Raw genomic sequence first — 26,936 nt, 5'->3', positions numbered from 1 at the left:
CGATCCCAACTGTAGGCTGCCAGCCCCTGTAGCTCTCTGGGCCAGGGAAGAGCCTTCAGGAAAGGAAGGGCAGCCTCTCCCAACCTTAGTTCCCTTTCGTCACTTTTCTCCACCTCTGCTGTCGTAGCCCACCCTGAGCCAGACACAAGGGACCGATCCTGAGAAACTACCAATGCTGGGACATAGGCCAGTTCTTCCATCCAGCTCCTTGCAGACAGGGTAGAAGACGTGGGCCCTGGGTGGGTTCCTCCTCCCAGCCAGCGGCCCCTCTGGGGGGCAGGTAGAGGCATAGCGGCAGGCAGGGGGATGCTGGATGGGGCAAGTGTCTGGGCTGGGCCAGTCTCCGGGCAAGGAGCATCCAGAGTGTGCAAGGCCCCAGGGGCCGAATCAGCCTTCCTGAGCCCTTGTCACCGCAGAGGGCCTGATGGAAAGGACACTGCTGGGAGCCAGGAAGTCTGGGTTTTAACTCAGCGGGGCCCCTACATGCTGTAACCTGGAGCTAGTCGGCTGGCCTCTCTGGACCTCAGTTTCAGCATCTGTAAGAGGAGCGAGCTGGGCTGCTGGCCCATAGGCTGGGGAGGCAGGCTGTTACTGCTGTGAGCTTCACCCGAGCCTGCTCTGACTCCTGAGAGTGTAGCCTGGGTGGCCTGGATCCCCCAGCCCTCGCTGGCCGGGTGAGTGGGCCCCTAAAAACCTTTTGCTATATCCTGCCCTGCAGTCTGATCTGGGCTGGGAGGCACTGGACCCAAGGGGCCCTGGGCTCCCTTCTGGCTCTGATCTGTGATTCATTCACTCAGCTAAGTTGTGAGTACTTACTATGTGCCAGACCCTGGGAGTCTAGGGGAAGGTCACCAGGTCCCTCTGGAAGCCCTGTGCTGCCCTGGACAGAGGACCAGTGACCGTCCTGCAGCCCCTCTCGCAGCTCCCCTAGGCCGGAAACCACACTGTTGCGGGCGATGCCGGGCCGCGTGGGCGATGCCTTGTTGCTCCCACCTCCGCCGTGCCGGGCCTGCCTGTTTGTGGCAAAGCCAGCACCCCAGGCCTCTTCCGGGGTAGGCACGACATTGCCACCTCCCTATTTGGATTCAAAGGTGTGAGGAGGATGAGGGGTCGGCCCTGAGGAAGACTCTGGGTCCCCCGAATGGCCTGTCCTCACCAGCCCCAAACTAAGGCCCTCTCGGCGAGGTCAAAATTGCTTCAAGAAGAACTCTTCTGCCTCCTCTTCCCTTAAAAGAGACCCAGGCCCTGGGTTGGGGGTGTCCTCAGGCCGTGCCTCGAGTTGGCGAGTTGGCGTGGGTGGAGGGGTGGCTGGCAGGAGGGAGCCGAGCCCTCTGACCCTCCGTGAGAGGAAGCACTGTCTCACTGTGGCCACCCTGAGCACTGAGGACCCAGGCCGAGCCCTCATCCCAGGCTCTCAGAGGGCAGTGGGGAAAGGGTGTTGGGGTTCAGATAAGTGGGGGGGCCACCCACGGGTATGGGGGTGCAGGGGGTGTGAAGGGGATGCGACGTGGGGCCTTGGGAGGGTGGGCAGCAGGTGGCAGCCCAGCCCTCGCCCACGGCCCCCTTGTGCCTCGCAGGAGCCTTCCTATTAAAGACCTGGCCGTGGACAGCGCCTCTCCCGTGTACCAGGCTGTGATCAAGAACCAGAACAAGCCGGAGGACGAGGCCGATGAGTGGGCCCGCCGCTCCTCCAACCTGCAGTCGCGTTCCTTCCGCATCCTGGCCCAGATGACAGGCACGGAATTCAGTAAGTGACAGCTGTGGTGGGTGCGGGGGCCAGGGAGGGGAGCTGCTGGGGGCCGTGAGAGTCCTGGGTCCTGCTCCGCGGTCGTCAGGCCCACAGAAGCCAGGAGTAGAGCTCTGGTGACTTTTCTTCCTGATGCTCTGTGACTCCTTCTGACTAGCAACTTTCTGCCCACAGTGCAAGACCCTGACGAGGAAGCTTTGAGAAGGTCAAGGTAAGTGGCTGGCCTCCAGCTCTGGGGCCTGGCCCTTCCTAACCCATCCCTTCCCGGGCAGCCCCCAGGTCACAAGACTCATGGAAGGAACCTCTCCAGTCCATATATTTGGAAATTCCTGGCCCCTAAAGGGCTCCAGCAGGTGCTGGCTTGGGGCGTTTGTCCCAGGTCAGTGAGGTGGGTACTTGGAGCTGAGTCTCTGTCCCCTGGGTCCAGGCTGCAGGAGTAAGGACTCCAGGCTCTCCTGGCTCTGTCCCTGGGCAGCGGGCAGGGCTGCTTTGGCCGTTGCTGGGCTGTCGAGAAGGAGGCATCTCTCCCTGTGAGCGTCCCAGGCCGGCTGCCTTGCCTCCCCGCTCATCTCAGGGCCTGTCCCCTGTGCGTCTGGAGGCTAGCACTGGGAAGCGGGCACTTGGAGGGCTGTGCTGGGGGTGGGTGCCTTACCCCTGCACTCACCTGTTCAGACCTAGTTATTAGTTCCATAAATCACTCACAGCACAATGGCTTCTGAAAGGAAAGACGAGCCCTGGGCATGAGGAGGGGCTTGTGCAGAGCTGGGTGTCTCCAGGGATGGCCCCCATCCATGGCAGGCCTGAGGCCACGGCCACGAACCTACCACCTGTGGCCTGTCAGGTGCTCGTGGCTCTGGGCATGAGGGGGTCACGCTGCCCCAGACCCTCTGGAACCTACTAGGGCCTTCCATGGTGAGGCATGGGGCCCAGTGTGATTGTGCTTACCCTTCCGGAGGCAAGCGTGTGGTCTGCATGTTCTTCCTGGGAGAGTCTGCGTTGGGCCTGTGCATCCCGCGGCAGCCTCCGTGTGACAAGCCGGGGCTCAGAGGTGCTCTTCCACCCTGGGCCAAGCTTACTGTCCTTGCTAACCGGTGCGTAGTGGCCATGGGACTGTGCGGAGAGTGGGGCTCTGGGGTCAGCTGGACCTGATGTGGATTTTATTTTTGAACCTGTATTTCGGCCAATCCGAGTTGCCCCCACTCTTTGGCTGGGACATCCAAGCCTAAAGTGTGGTCCTCCCAGACCTGCTAACGATGGCATGCTGTTGCAGTAATGGTCCTTACGTTTCGGTGCCTGCAGTGTGTCTGTTAAAGAGCCTGAACTGAGACGATACGTGATTTAGCTCACAAGTTAGTATCTAGCTATTTTACGTATGACCGAGCTGTCAGCTGTCTCCTCTCCTATGCTCCACCGCTCCTGCGTGCTGGTTCTGTGTCCGACCCACCTCCTCTTTGAAGCCGCCGCATAGATGCTCCAGTGAGCGATGTAGCCTTTACCAAAGGTTTGATAGAGGGCCTTTCTAGCACACACCCCACAGCAAACAGCCTAAAAGTCCCCAAGTTCCCTCCATCCAGAGCTAGCAGGGGCCTTCACCCCCCTTCCCAGAAGGCTCTGACCCCTGCCTCTCTGGGCCCCGCCACCCCCTCCGGAGCACTTCTGATCACTTTATGTTCCTCTGGCCGGTCCCTCTAGACTCGCACGTCACTAATCGGAAGGGCGCTGGTGGAGGCGGACCACAGGGGACTTCCGTCTTTTCTATTTCCCCTGGAACATTTGCAGGCTCTGCGAAGTTACTGAGTGAGGAGAACACAAAAGGCAGGATTAAGGTGGTCCCCAGGCCTCCCCCTTCCCCCTTTTCAGAAGCGTCTCTTGGGTCTTGTTCTGCCTGGTCCTGTAGATATGTGGGGAGGTTAGCCATTCTCCTTGGGGCCTAACCCCACACATGCTTGGTTCAGCTCCCAGCAGGAGGCCAGAGGGTCTTGGGCTTCTGAGAACTCTGTGGCAGGTCCTGGAGCCTCTCCCCAGCTCCCACAGGGTTTCATTGTCGGGGAACGTGGAAAGAGAGCCCGAGAAGAGGTGCCAGCCGGCTTCCTCCCTCGGTGCCAGGCCCCCACCCCGAGAAAGCGGCTGCCTCTCACAAGCACAGTGTCACCGCCAGCCCTTCTCTCTGGGGTTTCTGGCCCTGCAGTAACGGCTCTGGGGACCCAGCAAGGCTTCTGCCCGGCACTGGAGGCGCACAAGGCTCCTGCTCCCTCTCTTTTCCTAACTTGGATTTCTGGAAGGTTATCTTCATAGCCTCCCCCAGAAATGCCCATCCTCCCCAGGGCCACAGAAGGAGGGAGGGCGTTTTCATTTCACTGAATCCCAAGCAGCCTGTGGACCTGGGGCTGTGGGGGAGGGGGAGGTGCAGTGGGTGCAGCCATTCAGTTCTTTTTGTGATTAAAGCCTGAACAGGTGACTGTGGCCACTGCTCACCTGAGTGGCCTTCTGAGCAGAAGGGAGCACACTTGTCCCCACCCTCGGTCCAGGCTGATCAGGGATCTTGCTCCCCAGGGCCTGGGCCCCACTTCCATCCATCCCCACCTCCAAGTTGGAAACTGCACCCCCAGACCCTGCTGACCCATCTTGTTGGCTGAGGGCAGCTATGGCCTCTGTCCCTTCTCCTCTCGCTTTAGTGGCTTTCACAGTGAGGAGTCCAGGGGTCTCTCCTGAAGGCTGCGTTTCCCCAGGGGGCTTCACTGCACACGTCTTCCAAGTAGCTTACTCCAGCAGAGCCTGAGTTTGCCACTCCCCGGCCCGGCAGCCTGTGCGTGCGTGGTGACGGCCTGTCTGGGCTTGGACCCGTGCAAAGGCGCTTTCCCCTTCCTGTGGCTGTGTGAGGACAAAGCTGGCGGGATGCCGTGTGAGCAGCCTCAGGCATTCTGTACCAGGCAGTGGCCTGGTGGCCTGGAGGACAGGTGTCAGTCTGCATGTCAGAAGACCCTGCAAACTGTCCCTTCACGTATCATTGCTCTGCCTCCGAGGCCTGTCCCTCGAGCGAGCAGCCCACAGCCCCGCCCTCCCCTCCCCTCCTCTCTCTGGGCCCTGGCTCCCAGCGCTCCGACAGTGTCTCTGGTGTCTGGTAGCAGAGAACGTCCCTCCAAGGCTCCAGTGCCCGCCTGCTGGCCAGCCCAGGGCAGAGCACAGTCTCCAGGGACCCTTCTTTACAGGTGAGGCAAGTGGGCCCCTGAACAGCCCAAGCATCAGCTGCGGACTTGGCTCCACTCCCAGGAAGGACCCCAGCCCCTCAACAGACTGTCCGGGCGGCTTAAACACTAGCCTCCTGCTGGCGTCCACATGGGTGCAGGCAGTCCTGCGGCTCTGGCCTCCATCTGAAGCAGCAGAGCACAGATAGTGCCCCCGCCAAAGGCTGAGCCTCCAATCTCAGAGAGCCCACAGCTTCCATGTGACTTCAGGAGGCCTTCCAGGGCCTGATGGCTCGGAAGGTCGGGTCCATGTTGGGCAGCCCTGACTGGGATGGGTGTGGGAGCAGGCCTAGCCTCATCCTGGACCGGGCTTGAATCTGTGAGGCATCTGGATCCCCCTGCCTGGGTGTAACCATCCTGGAGAAGGCCAGTGTGTAGCCCAGACATCCCCTGGCCCCCACCTTGTGGTGCAGCTGTCTACAAGTGCCGTCTCTATGTTTACCTGATGCTCACCTGGGTGGAGAGGTCTGCGTCTCTCTTAGCACAAGTGTTAAGGAACAAATTTGATCTCAGTGACGAGTCCACAGAGAGGCTGAAGGTGAGGTTGCCTCGCACACGCCTCCACAAACGACGTAAAAACCCTCCCGTGTCCCTTCTCTGTTGTGCAACCATCCACGGGTCTTCTTCATCTCCAGTTGCCCCCTTCTGACAGAGCCAGAGCGTGGGGCTGACCGGCCCTGCCCTCCTCCCCCTGCAGCCTCCCTGGGCACCTGGGGTCCTCTCCCCTTGCTGGGCACACCCGCCTCTGTCCGAGCTCATGGGGCTGATTCTCTTGGTACAGCACAGCTCAGGGTCCTCCCGCAAATACAGCCCTCGTGAAGAGGCAGTGGACAGCTATCGATATGAGAGTTACCTGCGTTCCGTGGATTTTTAGTCCTTAGTGTCTGCCAGCCTAGCAAGTTTGAAAAACCATAAGTGGAGAGACCAGGACACCCCTGGGTGCCACCTGAGTAGCCCTCGAGGGTGTCCAAGACCTCTCTTCCTCTCTCTCTCGCTGGCTCTCCTCTCTCTCTCCTCTCTCTTCTCACTCCTCTCTTTGGCCATCTGTGAATTTCCAAACAGCTCCCAGCAGAACAGGCTCACTAGACTCGCCAACCTGCCAGGACTGTCCTTGACCCTGTCCCTGAGCACTGATGACAAAGGCTGTGGGCCTGGCTGGCTGGACTGGCCGCATCTGTGCCCTGGGTGGTCCCTATGGGCTGGTGGATTGTTGCCACCTGCGGTGCTGTCGGTAGGGCAGCGTGGGCTCTGCGGCCGGGCCTCTGCTCGTGCTGCCTTTGCCCCTTCTCCCCGACCTCAGAGGCAGGTAGCAGATGACACCCAGTGCTTAGATCATGGTGCTCCCCCTGAGTTTCTGTGTGGCTTCAGGCCATTCATGTGATATCTCTGGGCCTCGCCTTCCTCTTGGTATTAGGAAAGTCTGGGCTTGACCAGTGGTTTTCAAATATGTTAGCAGTGGGCCCCTTTTGTCAAACAGAATCTTACACAGAGACCCAACATGAGGACTCAAGGTGTGTGTCGGGGGGCAGCCTGCCTGGTAACGCATATGCGGGAAGGTGGACAGGTCTAAATGCAGGGACGCGGGACTGTCAGCCTGCAGACGCGTAAGACCAGCACTGCCCCATCCTCTGATTTTTAAAATCCTCAAGCTGGTCTTCCTGACTTTCATAGGCTGGCAATTCATTTATTAAACTATTTATTTTGAAATAATTGTGGATTGGCGTGCAGTGGGAAGAAATAACACAGAGAGATTCTTTGTACCCGTTACCCCCAATGGTAACATCTTGCAAAACTACAGTACAATTTCACAACCAGGATGATGACACTGATACAGTCAAACACAGAACATTTGCATCACCCCAAGGACCCCCCATGTTGCCCTGTTATGGCCACACCTCCCTTCCCACACGCACACCCTCTCCTTAACCTGTGGCAACCACTAATCTGTTATCTGGTCTCTATTTCTAAAATTTTGTCATTTCGAGGATGTTGTATAAATGGAATCCTACAGCACACGACCCTGTACGATTGGCTTTTTCAGTCAGCCTGATTCCCTGGGGATTCATTCGAGCTTTTGAGCGTACCAATGGTTCATTTGTGTCTTTCTATTGCTAAGTAGTATTCCGTGGTCTGGCTGTAGCAATTAATTTTTAAAAGGAGTTTTAAACATTGTCCTCATTAAACACACTGTGTTTGTGGCTAGACGCAGCCCCTGCACCCCCCGTTTGCCCCTCTGGTCTGGAGGATGTTAGAGGCCCCTCCAGCCTAGGATTCTGGCATCCGTGGCCCTGGCCATTCCCAGGCACACCCTCGCCTCCATCTCTACGTTTCCGGCTGCTCCTTGCCTGCTTTGTCCTTTGCCCTTGGCTGAGCAGGCTGTGAGTTGAGCCGCAGAGGCCCAGCTGGCGGGAAGCGGCGGGAAGTCCTGGCCCCCTGTATGTGTGCCAGTGGCCTTGTGAGTATGCGTGTGCACGCGTGTGCCTGGCTGTGCTCAGGCCCAGGCGGGCAGGGACAGCCGGTGGTGTTTGAAGGTTTCTCTCTGGGGACAGAAAAGGGTTGGCAGAGGCCAGGGCAGCACAGGGAGGTGGCAGGTCTGCTCAGCAAGCCTCATCGTGGGAACAGGCATTCCTCCTTCTTCATGCCCAGCTTGGGGACAGAGACCATGCTAGACACACCTGCCGATTTGGTTCAGTCCCCAGAGCCCACAACCAAAGCAGCCCTGCCCAGCCCTAACCACACGGACCAGGGAGGACCCAGAGACCCCCATTGCCCAGGTCAGCCCCTCAGGCCGACTAGCCAGGCCCCCTCCCCATGGCTCCCGACTCAAGTCAGGGACTTCAGTCCCTTGATCTTGGTCCTTGGGACTCTGGTCTTGCCCTGGATGAGACAACCTCTCAAAGCCCAGTTCCTCCCTCCCATGCCCTCTGCCCCAGCTATCAGGGGAATGGCGAACACATCCCCTAACCCCTTTCTCTCTTCCTCTCTTTTCTCTCTTTCTGTCTCTCTCTGTCTCTGTCTCTCTCTGTGCCACAGGGAAAGGTTTGAAACGGAACGTAACAGCCCACGTTTTGCCAAATTGCGCAACTGGCACCATGGCCTTTCGGCCCAAATCCTTAACGTTAAAAGCTAAAAGGCTGTCCGGAGTCCTCCCACCCCTCCCAGGCTGGACCCCCTCCCTCCTTCCCCCCACACAGATCTGGCATGTGAGCCCCCACGGTGATGCTTGAGAATGGATAGCTGTGCTGGGGGGCGCCTTGGATAGTCAAGCGCAGCAGTTCTGCTCCCTGCCCAGCCCCCCCCTTCAGTGCCACCCTCACCACCCCTCAAATAGCCCGAGCCTCTGCTCCCCTGCCAGGGCCTTAGCTGTAGATCAGAGAGGACGTGACAGGGTTTGTTGGCATAACACCCAGAACTGAGGGAAACAACGTGCTACGGGTCGGTTTCCCACCAACCTCAGGTCCTGGGAGAGGCAGCCTGGCCCAGTGCCGGCCTGGAACAAGTCACCTGTAGGTCAGGGTCCTGGGAAGAGGCCAGCTCCCCGGCCCCACTCACTCCCTCGCTGCCCTCTGGAGCCCGGGCAGCCCAGAACAGGGCTCTCTGCAGAGGAAGTGGCAGCCCTAGGTAGATGAGGCAGAGGCCCGCCCCGGCTGTGGTGAGGTTGGAGTGTGCGCTCTCCTCTCCGCGCTGGCTCCCTAGTTCTCTCCTGTACATATAAGCATGCTGTTCTGAAATAAAGAGCATTTGAAATGAACCAAAACAGCCCCAGTCATGCTGTGCCTGTGTGCGTACCACCTGAGAGGGGCATGTCAGAGACGAGGAGAAGACAGGCACCACCCGAAGAGGGGTGGGGGGCCCGCTGGGGCCGAGACCCGTGTCGTTCTGCCCACCACTGATTTCCCGCCTTGAGGGCCCCATCCAGGCTGGGGCGCTCAGGTGGGGCCAACGGCAGGTGGAATCCATCCTGCAGCCTCCTGGGCAGCCATAGCCTCTCACGGGGCAGTGGTATGGGGGTACTCAGATGCCCCCCACCTCTCCTCCCACACCCTGCTGCAACCAGCAGACTGAGCCAGCCACCCCTCCGTGTCAGAAGCATGCTGCAGACCTCTGTCCCGGGAACGTGCTGCTTATGCTCAGCCCTGGTCCAGGGTGTGAGAGGAGCTCTAGGCTGAGAGCAGTTCACAGGGGAACTGCTGGGGGTCCTCCGTGGGCCAGGGCCGTGGCTCAGGGGAGAGGAGGTGGAAGATGTGCCTGGTAGAATCTTGCTCAGGTGGCATGAGGGTGGGGAAGGCCTCCAGCTGGGTCTTGCTTCCAGCCCCCACCCACCTGTGGCCTTGTCCTAGTCCTGAGCATTTAGGGAAGGACCAGGCTGGCAGGCTCACATCCTCCTCACCCACCCGTCTACCCATCAGCCTGTTCCTTGACTGCAGGAATCACAGGCTGCCAACATGAGAGCAAGGACACTTAGCAAATAAAAGCAGAAGCCGAGGCCCATCCCTCAGGACTCCTCCAACACCTCTGTGGCTGGACTGGGTCAGAGCCTCACTCCTACTCCCTGGGCACAGGCTTTTCTGTGCCTCCGGGGACCATGGCAATCCCACGCAGAAGGGCTAGCCGGGGAGACTGCTCTATCCGCCCGCCACCCTGAGATGCTCCCCAAAGCCCCCCGCAAGCCTGTTCCACCTTGGCCTCCCATCTCTTCCTGCCTCTAGCAGACTGATGCCAGGGCCAGGCAGGGCAGGCTGGCTGGGGGATCATCGGGGCAGGGGGGTGTGCTCCTGCCTACATCTAGGCATTCTGGAGCACACCCATTTTTAGCTGGCCTTTTAATGAGGACTTCCAAGGGTTGTGGGGCCAGGCCTGCCAGACAGAGAGGACCCAGGCGGTGGGTGTCTTAAGGCTGGCAGAGGACCTGAGCCAATCAGAGCTGGTGACCTCACAGCCCCCTGTCCCCAGCCCCCGGCCTGTTGAGCCCTCTTGGAGCAACCTGATTGAAACCCTGAAAGGCTCTCATTTGCTTTCCAGCTTGCCTGGTACCTTCCCAGTGACCCCAAGCCCCTGCAGGCAGCGCCTTGGGTGGCCCCAGGCCAGGGGTCCATGTGGAGCCCTCTGGAGAATACAGCAGAGATGTCCTCATTCAGCATTCTGTGTCCGCGGGTGTTAGTCGGGGTGCCAGCCTGGCTGCTGTGGGTGCCACAGGCATTGGAAAGGGCCGACGTGGCTGTGACTGACCACGATGCAAGGCTGATCGTGTGAGGTCTGGAGACAGGGAGCACCCCTCCGACTGGAGGATCAGGGAAGCCTTCCTGGAAGAAGGGGTCTGTGTGTTTGCTCTCCAAGAACAGTTAGGACTGGGCGTGTGCAGTCAGGAAAGGTCAGACAGGTACTCTAAGCAGAGTGAGCAGAGGTGCTGGTGAGAAGAAGGGGTGTCCCAGAACCCCAAGTGAATCATTTTGGCTGGAGTGGAGGGAATGCAGAGGATGTCATGGTTAGGAGTGGTCCAGAGCTGGAGTGCCAGGCTCTGGGATTTTGACTGTACTCTGAAGGCAATGTGGAACTGGTGAAGGTTGCAGGGCACCATTCACATGACAGCCCGTGGAGATCGCTGTGCACTGCATGGTTCTTGAGGGGTGTCACTCGCCTAGAGTGAAAAGTCCATGGGGCCCCTGGGGTTGTGCAGTGCAGCTGCCCTGCAGCAAAGTGACGTGGTCAGGGCTGCCCTGAGCAATAGTCATCAGGGTGCAAGATGGAATGCCAACTGGGTGGGAGGCAGCATGAACAATTTCTTGACCAACCACCTGACTGTTGTGTCATCATCCAGTCAACAGAGATGCGCATATTCCATTCTCTGAGCTAATACAAATAGCATCACCACCCCAATAATGGCAACCACCCCCAGCACCATCAATCACAATGCCCCCACCATCACGAGCAGTTCCATCCTGAGCCCAGTGACCACAAACCCCAAGACCCAGCACCAGCACCATTACCATCCCCATCCTTTTCATGTGTAACATCATTCCCATCAATAAGAGCATCAATCAAGGGCCACCACAACAGAACAGGGGCACAGCATTGGCACGGTCTACTTTGATGCCAACTGGCTGAAGGAAGAGAAGGGCTGAAAAGGGGGACTGTGGCCAGGCTGTTTCTCCTCTGGCCACACCCTCCCCGTGTAGCCGTGAGAAGTTGAGGATAGTTGGTTTGGTTTGGTTTTTGGTTCGATGTTTAAACCAAAGATGTGATTACCAAAGCAGGAAGCAGCTGTAGAATCCTAGACCAGGCTGGGGTGACCTCATGGGCACCGTCTTTGGGACTGAAGCCAGGGCCAAGGAAATTCTCCGCAGGGTTTGCTCTCTGAGACCCCCTCCTTGGGGGTTTCTGGGGGCTCATGGAACTTCAGGCAGGAACTGATCTGGGCAAGAAACCAAAATCCTTCAAGATGCTTTTTAGTGCTGCCCCTACTTACCCAAGACCCTGGCTGCTTGGTGTCTGCAGACAGGAGTCTGGATAGGATGCCACTCAGCGGAACCCCAAGCAGCAGGCTCAGGTGCATGCCCTTTGTCCTGGCTGTGTGGTAGATGATGAATTTTCCAAGGACCCACATTCGTGGATCCAGAGTTCATTTGGAGCTATGTCTGGGGAGAGCAGCAGGTAAGCTGATCTGGCAGGTGACAGGCAAAGCCAATTTTCTATTCATCTTGCAGGATGCTATCCTCAGCCTGGACATTTTCATCACTCCTGTGCGGTGTCCTCAGTTCCCTGAAGCCCCCTAAAAGTATGCGACAGGGTCAGGGAGAAACAGATAAAGGAGCCCAGGTATCCTGTGTCAGCCTGGACATTCCCAGGCCATACCTGCCCAGGCCGGGAGGGTCTGAGCAGCCAGCTTAGCGGTATGGCTTCAGGGCCTACAGCTACTTCTTTGAGGTAGCCATTTCATAGGTGTGGCTTCCAGAAGCCAGGTTCATTCATGGAGGGTGGGCAAGCGGCCTCGTGGAAGGGCCAGGGCTGGGTACTGCCACAGTCCAGAGAGCTGGGCTGCCCTATGTCCTCTCTGAACCACTAAGCTGGGAAAGGGCTGGACAGGACATGGCCCTTGTCCATCCTGGATGCTTCCTACGCAGTCACAGAGAATGGTGCTCCCTTCCGTGGGTCGGTCAACACACGGTCTTGCCACTCCTCCAGCTCTCTCCTTCCCTGACCCTCTCGCATTGTTTCCTGCCTCTCTTTACTACCATCCACCTCACCGGATGGAGGAGAGCAATTCGGCAATGCTTTAGTAGACAGCTCATGGCCCCGGGCATCCCTATGTGGGATGGACCTCTGTAGCACCTTCCTACTCCAAGTGTGGTCTGAGGACCAGCAGCATCAGCATCACCTGGGAGCTTGTTAGGAATGCAGACTCCCAGACCTACTGAACCAGAAGCTGCGTTTTAACAAGATTCCCAGGCGATTCGCCCGCATATTAAACTCTGAGAATTGCCGTAGTGATTCAGAACCACCCCTTCTCTGCCACTTGGCGGACTGTGATGTTCCAGCAGAGATTCAACCTCTCTGGACCTCAGGTTCCTCATCTGTATAATGAAGTCGCCCAGCGAGGTTGAAAGGATCAGTGGAGTAACGGAGTCATGCTTACAGCTGTTTAGCACAAGCCCTCGCATCTGTAAGCACTCGCAGAGGGAAGATGATTATTCTAATTATTTCAAAGACGAATAGTGCCTTTTGTTGGGGGAGGACTCTACTTGACTGATTGCAGGCAGGCATTTCTTTCTTCCTCCATGAGGGGCCACTCGAGGTCCTGGGTAAGCCTTCAAGTCCAAATGCCCCTCATCAGATCCAGGCCGATAAGCTGTAGGATCTTGAGCAATCGGACTCTTGGTCGCCACTCCCTCAGCTATTAAATAGAGTCGATAGTACCCACATCAGGGGGTTGTCGTGAGGAAGTAAAGACATCCTCCCGGCACACAGCACAAGGTCAGTGGATGAATCCCGTAGCGTGGGGAAGTCACCCCCGCTGCAGGTGTTAAGTGTCCTTGCTGTTGTAGCAAGTACAGAGCTTAGTCCAGTGACCCAAATGAGCAAAAAACGTGCGTTTCTTTGCTTTCCTATAATTTAATTTTTAGCCTCTGCTCCATTTCACAGGTGGCAGAAATCGAATCCCATCAACTAGGCCCTGATGCTCCTCTCTTGCCTGGAGTGGTTTGGGGGAAGACAGGCTTACAGAATGCCATGGCGGGCAGGGCAGGGTGGCGGGGCACCTGGTCCTTGGTCATGGTCTACTGGTGCTGGCATCTGCTGGGTTGTCCCCATCCCGTCCAGTCACGCTGGTCCACACTGGCAGAGCAGTCACTCAGGGCCATGTCCGTGTCCCTCTTGGGTGTGTGGGAAACCTTCTACAGCCCCCAGGCCACATGATGCGCTGTCTCGGGTCTGCCTGCTACTTCACCATGGGCAAAGGGGACCCTGGGGTCCTGCCTTCCTCAGGGTTTACCCAGAAAAGGGGCATAGCCACCTCTATTCTCAAATCCTCCATGCCACGTTGCCCCCTTTCTGGTCCAGACAACCTTGACCTACCAGGCATGGTTGCGTTCGTCCATCTTCCAAATGTGTTATCAACACCCTGAGTCCTTCACAGCCTACAGTCCGGGCTCTCACAACAACAGCCTGAGCCCTCGATAGTCAAACATCTTACCTCTGCTTTTGTCTTTGTGTCATCCTTTGCAAAGGCAATGCATGCCTCTGACGAGGTAGGGAAGAGAAAGGAAGAAGGAAGGCTGGATGGAAAGGAACCTTGACTGATAGTCCCATCTACTTTTCCCCCACGTTGTGTTTGCATAATACACTCTGAGAAAGAACAGTTAGGAAGTACACAGAAATGGCTGGGGGCGCGGTGCTCTCCAGACTTGAGGGCATTTTTGATATTACCGTGGTATTCTCCCTGTAGTCTGAGCCCTTGTCTCCCGGATCCTGGGGGCCCCTTCCCTGAGCCTGGGGACATGCCTTCTGGAAGATCCTGCTCTGTCTGCAATAAGGATGGTGCCTTCCACCCAGTCCGCATCTGGTGCAGCCACCATCCCCGTGCCCAGGGGCCCCCGTGACCTGTTGTCTTTCTTGGTCCCGCCTCATCAGCACGCCTATTGAGCATGCTCCAGTGTGCACCAGCCAGGCCGCCACCCCGCTGCCGCCTGCTTCTGCCCAGCCGCCTGCCGCTGCCTCTCCCAGCACAGCCTCGCCGCCCCCGGCCACGGCCGCTGCCCACACTGCCACCGCCTCTGCCACAGCCCCTGCCTCAAGCCCCGCGGACAGTCCAAGGTAACGGGCCCGCGGGGGCTGGCCCTGCCCGTGGGGACGCGAGGCAGGAGAGGCCTCATCCGGGGTCCATCTGTCGGCAGCCGTGTCCGGCCTGGGAAAGGCCCATCCATGGTGGTCAGGACCCCGAGGAAGCCAAAGCCAGCACTGCTTAATGCTGAGAGTCAGACGGAAGCTGGGGGCACATTTCCTGGGAGTGCACTGTGCCTGGCTGAGGACAGGGCAGGGGTGTGTCGCCCTGCCTCCCAGGGGCACATGCTCTAGTGAGGGAGGTAAAAATCCCACACACACACAGAGTTAGCTAACGAAGGGGACTGTGCAGAAAGGCTGTGTTCTTGGGACCGGGATTAGGGAGAATGACAATTGTCCCTGTGGGTGGAGGATGTCAAGGAAGGCTCCATGAAGGAGGGAGCATTGACCTGGGCACAGAAGGAGGGTCAGATTTGGCCAGATATTTACCAACTGACTTGCCCCCATCCCTTAGCCTCTCTTCTCTTGATGGAGAAGCATGCTGACTCCAGGGACCCCCGGCGTGGTAGGATTTGAATCTCTGCTCCACCCATGACTGTCTGTAACCCTCAGAAAGTGACTTGGCTTCTCCAAGCCTCAGTTTCTGCTAACGTATCTGCTACTATGTTTAACGCCATATCTATTTTATAGGGTCAGGATAGAAAAGTGTACATAAAACATCTAGCACGTACAATGCTCTCAATGTGAGTTGCTGCACTCCAGCCTGTCCTCCTGGATACCCAGCAAAGGCAGGGGGTAGTGCTGAAGGGGTGTGGGGCAGGCTGGACAGGTCATTCTGGAGGGAGCAGGCAATGCCAAAGGCCGGTGGGCCCAGCTCTTTCTGGGCTGTGTGGAGCTGTCAAGTTGGTGTTTGGGGTCAGACAGCTTTTCCAGTCTCCCACACTCCCCTCCCGGGGTTTTGCTGGAAAGGACATGCTTCTCTGGGTCAGGGTGCATAGGTCCCCGGTGCAGCCTGAGGCAGAGTGGCCCACAGGCCTGTGTGCTGTGCCCCGACCCCTGGGCTTCACAGCGACCCAGGTGGTGCCACGCCCAGCCTCTCCTCAAGGGGGACCCCGGCCTGGCCTCCACGGGTTGTTTCATCCCAGCTTCCTGGGGGCCCTCAGCAAGCTGCCTCCCCTCTGCACACCAGAGCCTTTCCAGGTAAGAGCACAAAGCAGAAGCGTGGAGGAGGGTACAAAATGTCCCTGTCTTTGAGTGGGAAGATGCCTCCCCAGTTTGGATGGGGAAGCTCTAGATGCAGGGGCCTCCTCAAGGGCAGGCTCCAGCCCCACGCTCCAGGCCTCGGAGTCCTGAGGCCCTCACGACTCCCTTGATGGGGCAAACCCTTCCTTCACAGAGAGAGGAGACCTGGGTGGAGGTTGGAGAGGGACTACAGGGCTCCCAGCATCGCCTGGAGCTGCAGGGATCAGGAGACCACACATTGGGGCCAGCTACCTTCCCTTCATGCATGAGGGCTGGGATGGAGCTAGAAGGAGCCAGTGGGAGGCAGATGGGCACCCCAGCCTTTCATGGGAGCATGGCCTCAGAATTTTTGCTGGATGTCTTATGTCTCTGCTTCCTCCCCCAACACCAATCCCTGATACAGGAGCCGTAGCTCCTGGGATGCTGAGAAAGCATCCTCCACTGGTGGGAGTGTCTGGCTAAGACCCACTGACCCTTGGCCCTCTCCCACCAGTGGAAGCTGGGCACCCCATGGACACTGCCTCTTCCTCCTCCATTGAGGCCTCTGCTCTACTGGTCTTAACAGGGGTTTATCAGAGAAGGGCAGGCAGGCCCAGGGAGGGGACACAATGGCCTCACTCAGCCAGAAACACGGCCACTTGGCAGGGCAGGTCTGCACATCCCCAGGTCTGGGATGCTGGCTGCCAGAGGCTCGTTCTACCTCTGCACTGTGTGGGACAGCACCGCACGCCCTTCTGGATCTGCACAGGAGCTTGGCACTAGGTTCATCCCAGAACCCTAGAGAGGAAGGGAATTCCTTATCTTGAGCTCCGCCAAGCAGGGATGGGCAGGCCCTGCGCCCATGGGGAATGGGCGGAAGGAAGGCAGGACGCCATGGGCTGGGGGGTGGTATATTTCCAGGGCCTCATGTCCCCAGCACCCCCATCAATGACCCATTTGCCCTGAGTATGGTCATGTGGTCCCCACTGGGATCTGAAAGATTCAGGGCAAGACCAGGGACATGTTCTGTAAGGTATTTGCTAGTTTTAAATGAAAAAGAAAAAAAAGGGTTTCACAGATGAATGAAATTGGGAAACACCGGATCAGACAAAGTTAAACAGGCTGCTTAACTCCAGAAGCTCCTGCAGCCGCTAGCTCTCCCAGAGGAGAGGCCAGTACAGCACTTCCTGAGGGCAATGAACTGGGACGCTTTTTTTCCCATCTCTTTGGTCCCATGGTCCCCGGGTCACAAATGGGAAAAGGCTGCTCTAGGCCTCATGGCAGCTAACCCAGTGGGAGAAGGCAACAGGAATTCATACGGAAGAGAAGCCTGTGTCGGGGTGGGGGGGAGTTGAGGGGGTCTCCTGGCTTCCCATGAGCCCTCCATGGAACACTCTTGCCCGGAAACCTGAGACTTTGCTGCTCCCTCCAGCAACAATAGGATAGAAAGGAGGAGGGGAAAGGCCAGGCAGTGTGAGGCTGTGAGGTGCCCCAGCAGGTCAGAAGGTGACCACCTGCATCTCTCTCTTCTGTCCTGCCTCTGCGCCCTCCGGCCCCAGCCCCACTCTGACAGTCTCTCCCCATCAGGGTGAAAGGTTTTCTGTGCATCCTCCTGTCTGGCTGGTGGCTTTCCTCCATCTCTCCTATGGCGGTGGCACCAGCAATGGGCTGTATTTCTCAAGGTGTCTCTGTTGCTCTAACCAGACTCACCAAGACTCAGCACCCACGGAGCAGCGTCCTTTCCTCTGAGACGCCCAAGGACTTTCCTTCACAGCCTCTGGCAGCTCCCCAGGATCATCTCTGTCAGGTTTCCTCCTCACAGAGGCTCCTGAAGATGGGGGAGCCAACCTGCCATGGCTGCAGGCCCTAGGGCCTGGCTGGGGCTGTCCTGCTGGCTGCTAATTCTTCTCCCTTGGTTCCAGGCCCCAGGCCTCGGCCTACAGTCCGGCTGCAGCAAGCTCTTCGGCACCTGCCACCCATACATACAGTGAGGCCCCAGCTGCCCCTGCACCCAAGCCCCGGGTTGTCACCACTGCCAGCATCCGGCCCTCTGTCTACCAGCCAGGTGAGAAGCAAAATGGGAGGGGCGTGGGCTCCAGGGGTCAGCTCCGAGGCCACATGCCCAGAAGGATGGTGGTCAGGGAGGCCCCGCTAACGAGGCTCAGCCCTCCTTCCCCCAGCTGTGGGCCAGAATCCTATGGAGCCTGCCTCCGGCCCTGGGAGACAGGTGGGCCGTGCCAGGCAGGGATGAACCCTCCCAGCTGTGAGGAAGAGGACATTCCTGGCTGGGGATTTCAGGCTCAAGGTGAGGGAAGAGAGGGTTTAGAAGGGAGGAGCTTATTCCTCCAGGAGTCTGGGTCTGGCTCAAGCCCAAGGAGAAGCAGCCACAATGAAAATGCCGCGGGCTTTGGACAGACCTGCTGCATCACGGTGTGTGCCCTGGGCAAGCTGCTCAACCTGTCTGGTCTTTGGTTTCCTCAGCCGAGACAGGATAACTGGAGGCATGAGAGCACAGGTCATAGGCAGCAGAGCGGCCAGCACAGGGCCTGCTGGTGGCTGAGCTTGCTGGCTGGCTGTTCCATCGCTCTGGTCCCCAGTCTTATCATTGCCCAGGGCCCCCTCACAGGGATGAGGGCTCAGCCCCATGACTCCCTCTTTCCTAGGCAAAGTTGGGCCTGCTCCCCAGGGCCCAAGGGCAATTCTCAAGCTGGCTTGCACCCCACCTTCCCCTGCCTGTCCCTGCTCAGTGAACCTAAGGGCTCTTTAGCAGGGATTTTCCCAGACCAGGGGAAGGTCCCGTGTGCCCTGCTCTATGGGATGTGCCCACAGGAGGGCTCCTGGCATCTGGGCCCCGAGTGCCGATATCACCATTTATCCCCTCCTTCCCACTGGACTCTGACTCTGAATTCCAGGAGGGCAGGGCTGTGGGAGTTGTCTGTACTACAGCCCTAGTGGCTGACTCAGGCCTGGCCCAGAGGACATGCTCAGCAGAGGGGGTGAAAGAAGGAACAAATGAATGAATGAATGCTGGGGAGAAGCGAAAGTCGGGGGAGGGAGCTGTGAGCTGGGCCTTCTGGTGGCCAAACACACAGGGGTAATGGGTCACCAGGGTTCCCAGAGGGGCACCTTGGTGCCTGGTCCACAGATGACTGAGAGAGCATATTAGGTGGGCACCTGCTTTTCATTTAAAGCCTTATACCGTCTACATATTCATCTTTACAGCCGTCATGAAGTTATGGAGAGCAATGACTTTCCACTTGCACGAGTGATACAAAGTGTCCTTCCCCCCTAAAATTATTGCACACCTACCATTTTGACAGATGGTAAAACTGATGAAGCGGGGAAGTTAATGTCCTGTTTGGGAAAGAATGAGGTAGCTAATTCTAATGGGGAAGGCAGAGCGTTTCTCTTTGTCATGCAAGAGAGGGGAGTTGGCTGAGCAACCGTGGGATGAAGTCTGGATTCAGGAGCACCTCTGGTTAAGGAAAATGAGAGACCCCAGAGTGCATTGTCCCTGTGGCTGGAGAGGGGTCGGGTAAGACAGGGACTGAGTGAGGGGGGCCTCGCTCCGGGGAGCTGGGACGTGCTGCGTAGGGCGGTGGAACCGCCGTCACTGTTTTATAGGCCTCACTCTGACAGCAGCGCTGAGTGTGGGCGGTAGAACGGGCTTTGCTATCAGACTGACCCCGCTGTGCTGCCTAAGACCAAGCACTTCATCTCCTGGGCCTGAATTCCCTCGTTTGAAAAATGGGCATGATACTCTGCACACCTCGCGCGCTGGGGAAAATGAAGCGCCAGCACCGTGCCTGGCGCACGGGAGGGGCCCTTCTCTGTCCCTAAAGAGGCAGAGACGCGAAGTTCTGAAGTTAAAAGTCCGCAGGGTCGCTAGCGTGTCGAGCGGGCTGCAACGACGAGCAGTCTCAGTGGGGCTGCCCGCGGCGACCGGCACAGCGGAGGGCGGGTGGAGGGGAGTTTGCAAGAGCAGCGGGGGGCGGGGGTGAGGCTTGGTTGGGGCGCAAGGAGGGCGTTCCCGTCCCAGCCGGGACAGCGCTCACCTCCCAGGCGGGTCCCTCCGGCACCTTCCGGGGCGGGCCCGGGCTTGGCGCCCCCGCCCCGCCGCCCGCTGTCCCCGGCAGGCCCGCCAGGGGGCGGCCGGGCTCCGGCGGTGGGCGCCCTCTCCGCCTGCGTCCCGGGCGGGGGCCTGGGCGCGCGGGACGTGCCGGAGCCCCGGGGCCTCGGCGGCGTTCCCAGGCAGTGCAGACGTTAACTCATTGCTGCCCGGGGCGCGCGCCGGGGCCCGCCCGCCTCCAACCCTCTCGGGGTAGGCTCTGCCGCCGGGCGGGGTCCGGGGGCGGCTGGCAGGCGGCCCCGAGAGAAGCTGGTGGCCGGGGCCCGGGCCCCCTCCCCTCCCCTCCTCGGCCGACCCCCCTCGGAGCAGGCGGGGCTCCGCGGGCCGAGGGCGGCGATCGCAGCCCGGATCTTATCGCTGGCGCCGCGGCCGGGCGGCCTCTCCCGCAGCACCTGGGGCCCGGGAGGGGCGCGGCGGCCGGGCCGTGGGCGGAGGGGCGCGCGCGGCCGGGGGAGGCCACGTCGGCCCGCGGGCCGGGCGGGGGCCGGGCGCTCGCGGGGAGCTGGGCCCGACCTGCAATGAGTCAGAAATCACCTTGTTTAATTACACCTTCCCGGGGCCGCCGAGTGCGATAGGAGCCTTTTGAACTTGCCAATTAGAGATGAAATATCACCTTCTAATTTGGACGGGCTTCATTCCGTCACGCAGAAATAGCAACAGCCCCGGGCGCGGAGATGGGGTATCAGGTCTCTCTCCAGGCATGTCGGGTGGTGTGCGGGGCTGGGCGGAGGGGCGCAGAAGGAAGGGGCCCGCGGAGCAGCTGCGCCCCCGCCCAGCCGAGAGGGAGGGAGGGATGCAGTGGGGGATGGGGGGGAGCTGGCGGCCGTGCCCCGAGGAAGGAAAGGTCCCCAGCTCCGGGTGGGGGCAGCCCTGGGCATGCAAGCAGCCCACCCGGGGTCCAGATTCCGGCCTGCCTCTGCCCTGCTGGGACCTCGTGTCGTGGGGCTTAGGAGAGGGGTCTGGAAGGCCTTCCAGAGGAGGGAAGGGAATGTCTGCCAGGCAGAGGGACAGGGTTAGTACTGCTGGAGGGAGGCAGGAAGAGTGGGCAAGGGCCCTCTTTGGAAGGGGCGTGCTAAAGCCCGTTCTGCTGCCTAGGGAGTGGTTAAGCAGCTATGGAGGAGTCCAGTCCGACTGCCTGAGCCCCAGTTTCAGCTAGGGTAGTTCAGTAGCTCAGTGACTTTGGGGGAGTCACTGAAGCTGTCCGAGCGAGCCTCAATTCCTCATCTGTAAAACGGGCTTGAAAATACTCTCTTCCTCATCGGATTGCAGCGAGACCTGCAGGAAACGAGGCACATAAAGGGCCTGGTCTGGGGAAGCAGTCAGTTCCTGGCAGGCAGTGTTCTGATAAGGACTGCACTGTCCAATAAAAATAAATTTTCTAGTAGCCACACTTAAAAAAAAAAAGTAAAAGGAAGCAGGTGAAATTAATTTTAATATATTTTATTTAATTCAGTATATCCACAATATCATTTCAAAATGTGATCGATATAAAATAATTGTTAATGAGGTATTTTACATTCTTGTATTGCACTAAGTCTTTGAAATCTTCGTGTGTTTTACCCCGTTGGCACTTCTCGATTCGGACTAGCCACCTTTTAAGTGCTCCACAGCCACATAGGGCGATGTATCGGACAGCACAGGATTAGGGTTCCTAATCCCTTTTATCGGAGATCCCCTGCTTGACAAAAAAGGAAGCAAAATCTCGCGCAGAACCCCATTATGTATATCAGAGAGGGACAAAGCTTCTCTGAAGTCCTCCTAGGCCACCTCTCCCCTCACCCCCTCCCTGGTGGCATTCCCCACATCACTGCTGTCCCCAGCATTTTGAGACCCTCTGCTCTGGACACTTGGGAGCTATGCAAGGTTGTTAAGGAGGGTGGCAACACCTTGAATCTGGGCTTCACGAATTTACAAATTGCACATGTCACTACGGTAGGTCCCCACCCCTCCCTGTGAGGCAGGCAGGGGTGTCATGCATACCACCACCAGCCTGTAGACTCAGTCCCAGTTTATCTGCTTTTAGGGTGTCACATCTCCCACTCCTCCCTCCCACATCCCACAGTCTACCTGGGCTGGGCTCCCCCAGGTGACCCCCAGGCTGTGCGATGAGCTGACAGTTCATCCCAACCCTGAGACGCAGGAGTCACTAGCCTCACCATCCTCGCTACCATTTAGTGACATGCACACTGTGCAGGTACTAGGCTAAGCACTTTATATTTCTTATCTCCCTTAATCCTCATAACGACCCGGTGAGGTCTTAAGAATCATTGCCATTTTTAGACAAGGAAATTCAGGCCCAGAGATGTTAAGGAACTTGCCCAAGGACACACAGCCAGGATACAGGAGAGCTGAGACCTGAACCCAGGGCTCTTAATGGCTGTGCCATGTGCCAGAGCACGGGGCCTCCTCCATGTTGACAGTTACTCAGTGCACCAAGATTTTCTGGAAATTGGACTTGTGTTCTTTACAGAGGCAGCTTGGCGTGATAGAAAGAATAGTTTTGGAAATGTGCTCTGCCACTTACTGGCTCTGAGCCGTGGTGACCTCAACCACGAAGGGGACTAACTCAGATGATGTGTTATGTGCCTGGTCTACCTCCTCACTAAGTGGGAAGAAGATTCCTTGTGAAGAGGGTTGTACTTTTGGAGGCCAACATCACTGCCAGGATGGCCCCAGGGCAGGACTGGGAGGTTTTACCCCTTGGGCTTTCCATAACATGGGCCTGGTCCCTACCCACCCCCAGCGCAGGGGTTTCCATGACACCCAGCTCTAAGGACCGGTCATCTGGGAGGAGGAGGTACAGAGTTGGAGCAGCAGGCCACAAGTCCTCCAGGGTGGTCCAGGGCAACCAGGTGGGAGAGACCAGAGGCCAGGCCAGGGCCTTTAGCCTGAGAAACGCCCACCCTTCCAGGCTGGAGCCCGGTGGGGGCTGCCTCAGCACCCCTCAGCACAGTCTGTCCACCCAGGCCAGGCTCAGGCATGGGGAGGGAGGCTGTCCGGACCTGCTTCTTGGGGTGGAGGGTATGAGCCCTCTTTCCAGAGGAGCAGACTGTGGGCTGAGGTGAAGCTTCTGGAAGCTCTCTTGCTGGGAGAGGAGGTGGCTGGACGGTGTGTGCAGGACACACGCCGCTGGGTCTGCCCCCGCTGGTTCTGTGGTGGAGGCAGGAGAGCACTAACAAACCGGGGTTTTGGGGGCCCAGCCTCAGAGGCCTTTCTCCTGTCACCCCAAAAAGCTTCTAAGCTTTCAGTGAACTGAAGGAGGGCGTTCCAGAAGTGGGCGGCGCCTTCTCTTTCTACACTCTGACTGCCTTGTGAACCTCTACGCGGTCACTCCGCAGCACTCTCCCATTCCACCAAAATGATGTGGGGGGCACGGGGCCCCAGAAGCAGCGCAACCTGGGCCGTGTCGCCCCAGCGTCTCTGCCCAGGCTCCCTCTGAACGACTCCTTCAAGACCCCCCACTCTAATCAAACCTAGGTGGAATTTCACCCCCACACAAATCAAGCCAAGCTCTTTTTCAAGAAAACGATCGTAGCTAAACCTGAAAACCCACTGCCATCTGCTTTGTCCCAAAGAGATTAGGTCCAGGTTCAGCAGATGCACCCCATTGCGGTGTTTCAGATGCCAAATCACTGGTCAGAGTGCCACCAAAAGCATGTCCCAGTCAAGGCCAGGCTGACCCACGCCTACCCTCTTCCCTCTTGCCCAGCGGACCCAGACAGACGTGAGCCCTGCCTGGCGCCCCACCCCCACCCCATCTTGTGTAGGCCCCTGGCGGCCCAGGCCTGGCTGAGCCCCACCCCGCACAGCTGCAGATATTTATAGCTGTGTCCCTCTGCCAGCCCCGTGCAAGCTCCCGAGGGCTCCGCTCCCACTGCTCTTTAGCTCCCTCGGCTCCCATTCAAATCTGGGGCATCAGGAGGTTCAGGAACACGTCTCCCATAAAAAGGGCTCTGTACTGCTCTATGTTAAAGTCACCTTTCTCCGGCTGAGGCGGGGGAAGTTGGGGGAAATGAATTCCTGACACAGTTTTCTTTGGATATTTTTGGCTTGCAGTGCCTGCGGCTACCTACAGCCCTTCCCCGGGGGCCAATTACAGCCCGACTCCCTATACCCCCTCTCCTGCCCCTGCCTACACCCCCTCACCTGCCCCCACTTACTCCTCCTCTCCGGCCCCAGCCTATACCCCCTCGCCTGCCCCAAGCTATAACCCTGCTCCCTCGGCCGCCTACAGCGGGGGCCCTGCGGAGTCTGCCAGCCGCCCCCCGTGGGTGACAGATGACAGCTTCTCGCAGAAGTTTGCCCCTGGCAAGAGCACCACCTCCATCAGCAAGCAGACCCTCCCCCGAGGGGCCCCTGCCTACACCCCGACGACAGGCCCCCAAGTGTCCCCCCTTGCCAGGGGCACTGTCCAGAGGGCCGAGCGCTTCCCAGCCAGCAGCCGGACTCCGCTCTGTGGCCACTGCAACAGCATCATCCGGTATGGTCCAGCTGGGCCCCTGTGGTGGAGTGCTGGGAGGCGGGGTTGCAGGGGGCTTGCCCGCTGTCTGGGCCCTGCAGGGGGGCAGGGGAGATGGGGGCCAGGGAGCGGGAGAAGGCCGCGTGCAGGGCAGCCTCAGGTCCCTCGGGCTCGTCCTCTGGTCTCACCCTCTCTGAGCTTTAGCTGCCATACCTGTGTGACACCCACTTCCCTGGGGAGGTGGGAGGATTCCAGAGTGCCTGGTGCCAGGACCGCCCCCTTGGGCGAAGGCCGGGTTCTAAGAATCCCAGTCTTGTCAGTAGGTTTATTGGGCATGTCGCAAGCTAGCTGACGGTGCTAGTTTTGACCCAGCTGTCCTGTAGGGTTGCTTCTGGGTCTTTCCACAGACAGGCCTGTGCTGCTCAGGGCTATATGGTGGGCATCTGTCTCACTGAAATGGAAATGAGTCATTTCACGCTCAGAACTCAGGGATCATGGCGGGTGCTTGTCTGAATCTAGTATGTTTATAGCATGTGTGTGGGGTGGGGGATGTCAAGTGAGCTTGTATCTATGAAAAATACACTTTTATTTAAAAATAAAGTAGTACATACTCGTTAGAGAAGAATTAGAAACTCCAGAAAAGTGAAAATTAAAATATAAAATATTTCCTTGTAGTCCTACTGTTCTGACTACTGATCTGGAACTAGGCTACCCAAGTTTGTGTCCTGGGTCTACCCTACTGACCTGTGGCCTTGAACAACTTACTTAACCTCTCTGTGGCTCAGTTTCCTAACCTGAAAATGGGTATCATAATAGTACCTGCTTCATAGGATTGTTTTGAGAAATTTTAAGCTTATTAAACAAGTTAATAAATGCGCATTTTTTCTTGAATGGTACCTGGCACAGACTACGCACTTAATAAATATTAGCCATCAGCACCGTCATCACTGCCCTTCTTATTCTAATTATTAGTAGTCAACTGAATGGCTAGTCGGTAATGTGCTTCCCCAGTCCCTACTGGTGGATGGTTGAGTTGCTTCCCCGTTTCTCTTTGTTCTAAGTGATGTAACAATGAATATCTTTTTGCACAGAGTTTCATCTCAATTTCACATTATTTCATTAGAACAGTAGCAAAAGTCAGGTTTATTGGATCAAAGTATGACTATTGTTGGGAGTCTTGAAATATCTGGTCTCAAGCTTTTGGAGCCGCCTTAGTGGGTGCTATGTTCTGCTTCCCTAGGGGCCCCTTTCTGGTAGCCATGGGCCGCTCCTGGCACCCGGAAGAGTTCACCTGTGCCTACTGCAAGACCTCCCTGGCGGACGTGTGCTTTGTGGAGGAGCAGAACAACGTTTACTGCGAGCGGTGTTATGAGCAGTTTTTTGCCCCAATCTGTGCCAAGTGCAACACCAAAATCATGGGGGTAAGTGAGCAGCCTCCCTCTCCTCTGACCCTTCCCTTTTCCCTCAACCAGTCTCTCCCCGCACCCCAAGATTGTGGAGGTCCCACTGGGGAGCCAAGAAGTTGCTGCTAACAGAAAGAGAACAAGTCCGTGTCTATGCTAGAAGGGAGTTGCTTTGCCGCCAATGAACTAGGGAGAGCGAGAAATGATTACGTGCCTGGGCCACATAGCTTGAAGTGGTGGCGGATGGAGCTTCTGCCCAGCGAGTTATCGCTTCATAGCGTGACCTCCCCGTGCACCTGCACGTGGCCTTGACCTTCCGTGCCCCTTTGATAAAATGGCAGTAACAAGCAGTACCTCCCTCCCAGGTTTGATGGGAGGGTTAAGCGTCACAGCTTATGGAAGCACACCCAGAACCTGGCAGCCAGCAACACAGCGTGAGGGAGCCCCTCGTCTGCCCGACCTGGGCCTTTCCTCAGCCTGTCCAAGGCCCTCTTCCTGGGCTCTCCTGCCCTGCTCCCCTATAGGATGCGCCAGCAGAGGCCGGGGCTTGGTGGGGAAGTCAAGCCCAGCTCCCTCTCTCCCCTGGACTCTCCTGTCCTGAGCTGAGGCTCTTTCCCCCAGGAAGTGATGCACGCCCTGAGACAGACGTGGCACACCACCTGCTTCGTCTGTGCAGCCTGCAAGAAGCCCTTCGGGAACAGCCTCTTCCACATGGAAGACGGGGAGCCCTACTGCGAGAAGGGTAGGACAGTGGGGCTGTGGGGGGACCCCACAGTCCGGGAGGAGGGGGCGGGCACCGGGAACTCCTGCTTGTGTCTGCTCACATCGAACCGGCGGGCGCCTCCACATGGCAGAATCATGCTTTCTTGGGGGTGATGGGGGGCGGGTGTGTAGGTTCCTTTTTCACACATTCAATCTGTGCTCCCTTCTTGGCACCAAATATGTGGATTACAAGTTGGCATCTTGTCACCACTGGGGAGACCTTTCCGTTGACTTCGAGTTGGAGACCACAAGGTCTAATCTGAAAAGGCTTTGCCTCTGGGCTTCATCCGGGGTTCTGTTCCAGGCTCCACCTCAGGCTGGCTTTGAACCCCTGAGTGAGTTACTAAACTTCTCTGAGCCTCGCTTTTCCCGTCTGTAAAAGGGGGAAATACACAGCTGCCTCACAGAGTTGTGGGGAGGATTGAACGAGAGAAAGCGGGTGAAGCAGCAAACACGTGAACATCCCCCACCCCGTGCTCCTTTGAAGCCCCTTCAGAGTCTGTGGTCTCTGTCTGAATTCAGAGTTGCTCTGTTCCCCAAAATGCTATAGGTTGTCTTAAAACTTGGAGTAAATCATGAATCTGAAGGAAAAGCACTTTATTAGAGTTGGGTGTCCTGGCTAACTGGCCATTCACTTACTCCCCCCCTCACTCATCACTTGTTCACTCATTTCCTCATTTATTCATAGCCTGCC

At 57.9% G+C, this 26,936-nt stretch overlaps 1 protein-coding gene across 8 annotated transcripts in view; it reads left to right on the top strand.

Annotated features, from left to right (window-relative positions):
• LDB3 (LIM domain binding 3) overlaps window positions 1-26,936 on the top strand; it is a 60,243-nt gene that overhangs the window by 20,817 nt on the left and 12,490 nt on the right. For 3 of the 8 annotated variants that reach the window (XM_070229953.1, XM_070229942.1, XM_070229932.1), the window contains 7 exons: window positions 1,578-1,747; window positions 1,922-1,958; window positions 14,119-14,301; window positions 17,412-17,554; window positions 23,675-24,098; window positions 25,318-25,498; window positions 26,102-26,222. In XM_070229953.1, coding sequence (XP_070086054.1) covers window positions 1,578-1,747; window positions 1,922-1,958; window positions 14,119-14,301; window positions 17,412-17,554; window positions 23,675-24,098; window positions 25,318-25,498; window positions 26,102-26,222 — 1,259 coding nt within the window. Of the gene's footprint in view, window positions 1-1,577; window positions 1,748-1,921; window positions 1,959-8,025; window positions 8,750-14,118; window positions 14,302-17,411; window positions 17,555-23,674; window positions 24,099-25,317; window positions 25,499-26,101; window positions 26,223-26,936 lie in introns of those variants that run through there. The other 5 variants (XM_070229960.1, XM_023648682.2, XM_023648676.2 and 2 more) reach the window with 2 other exon arrangements.

This window comes from Equus caballus, chromosome 1 (assembly GCF_041296265.1).
Source record: "Equus caballus isolate H_3958 breed thoroughbred chromosome 1, TB-T2T, whole genome shotgun sequence".
Lineage (NCBI taxonomy): Eukaryota > Metazoa > Chordata > Mammalia > Perissodactyla > Equidae > Equus > Equus caballus.
The sequence above is the reverse complement of the archived record's forward strand: the minus strand, read 5'-3'. Positions and strand labels throughout refer to the sequence as shown.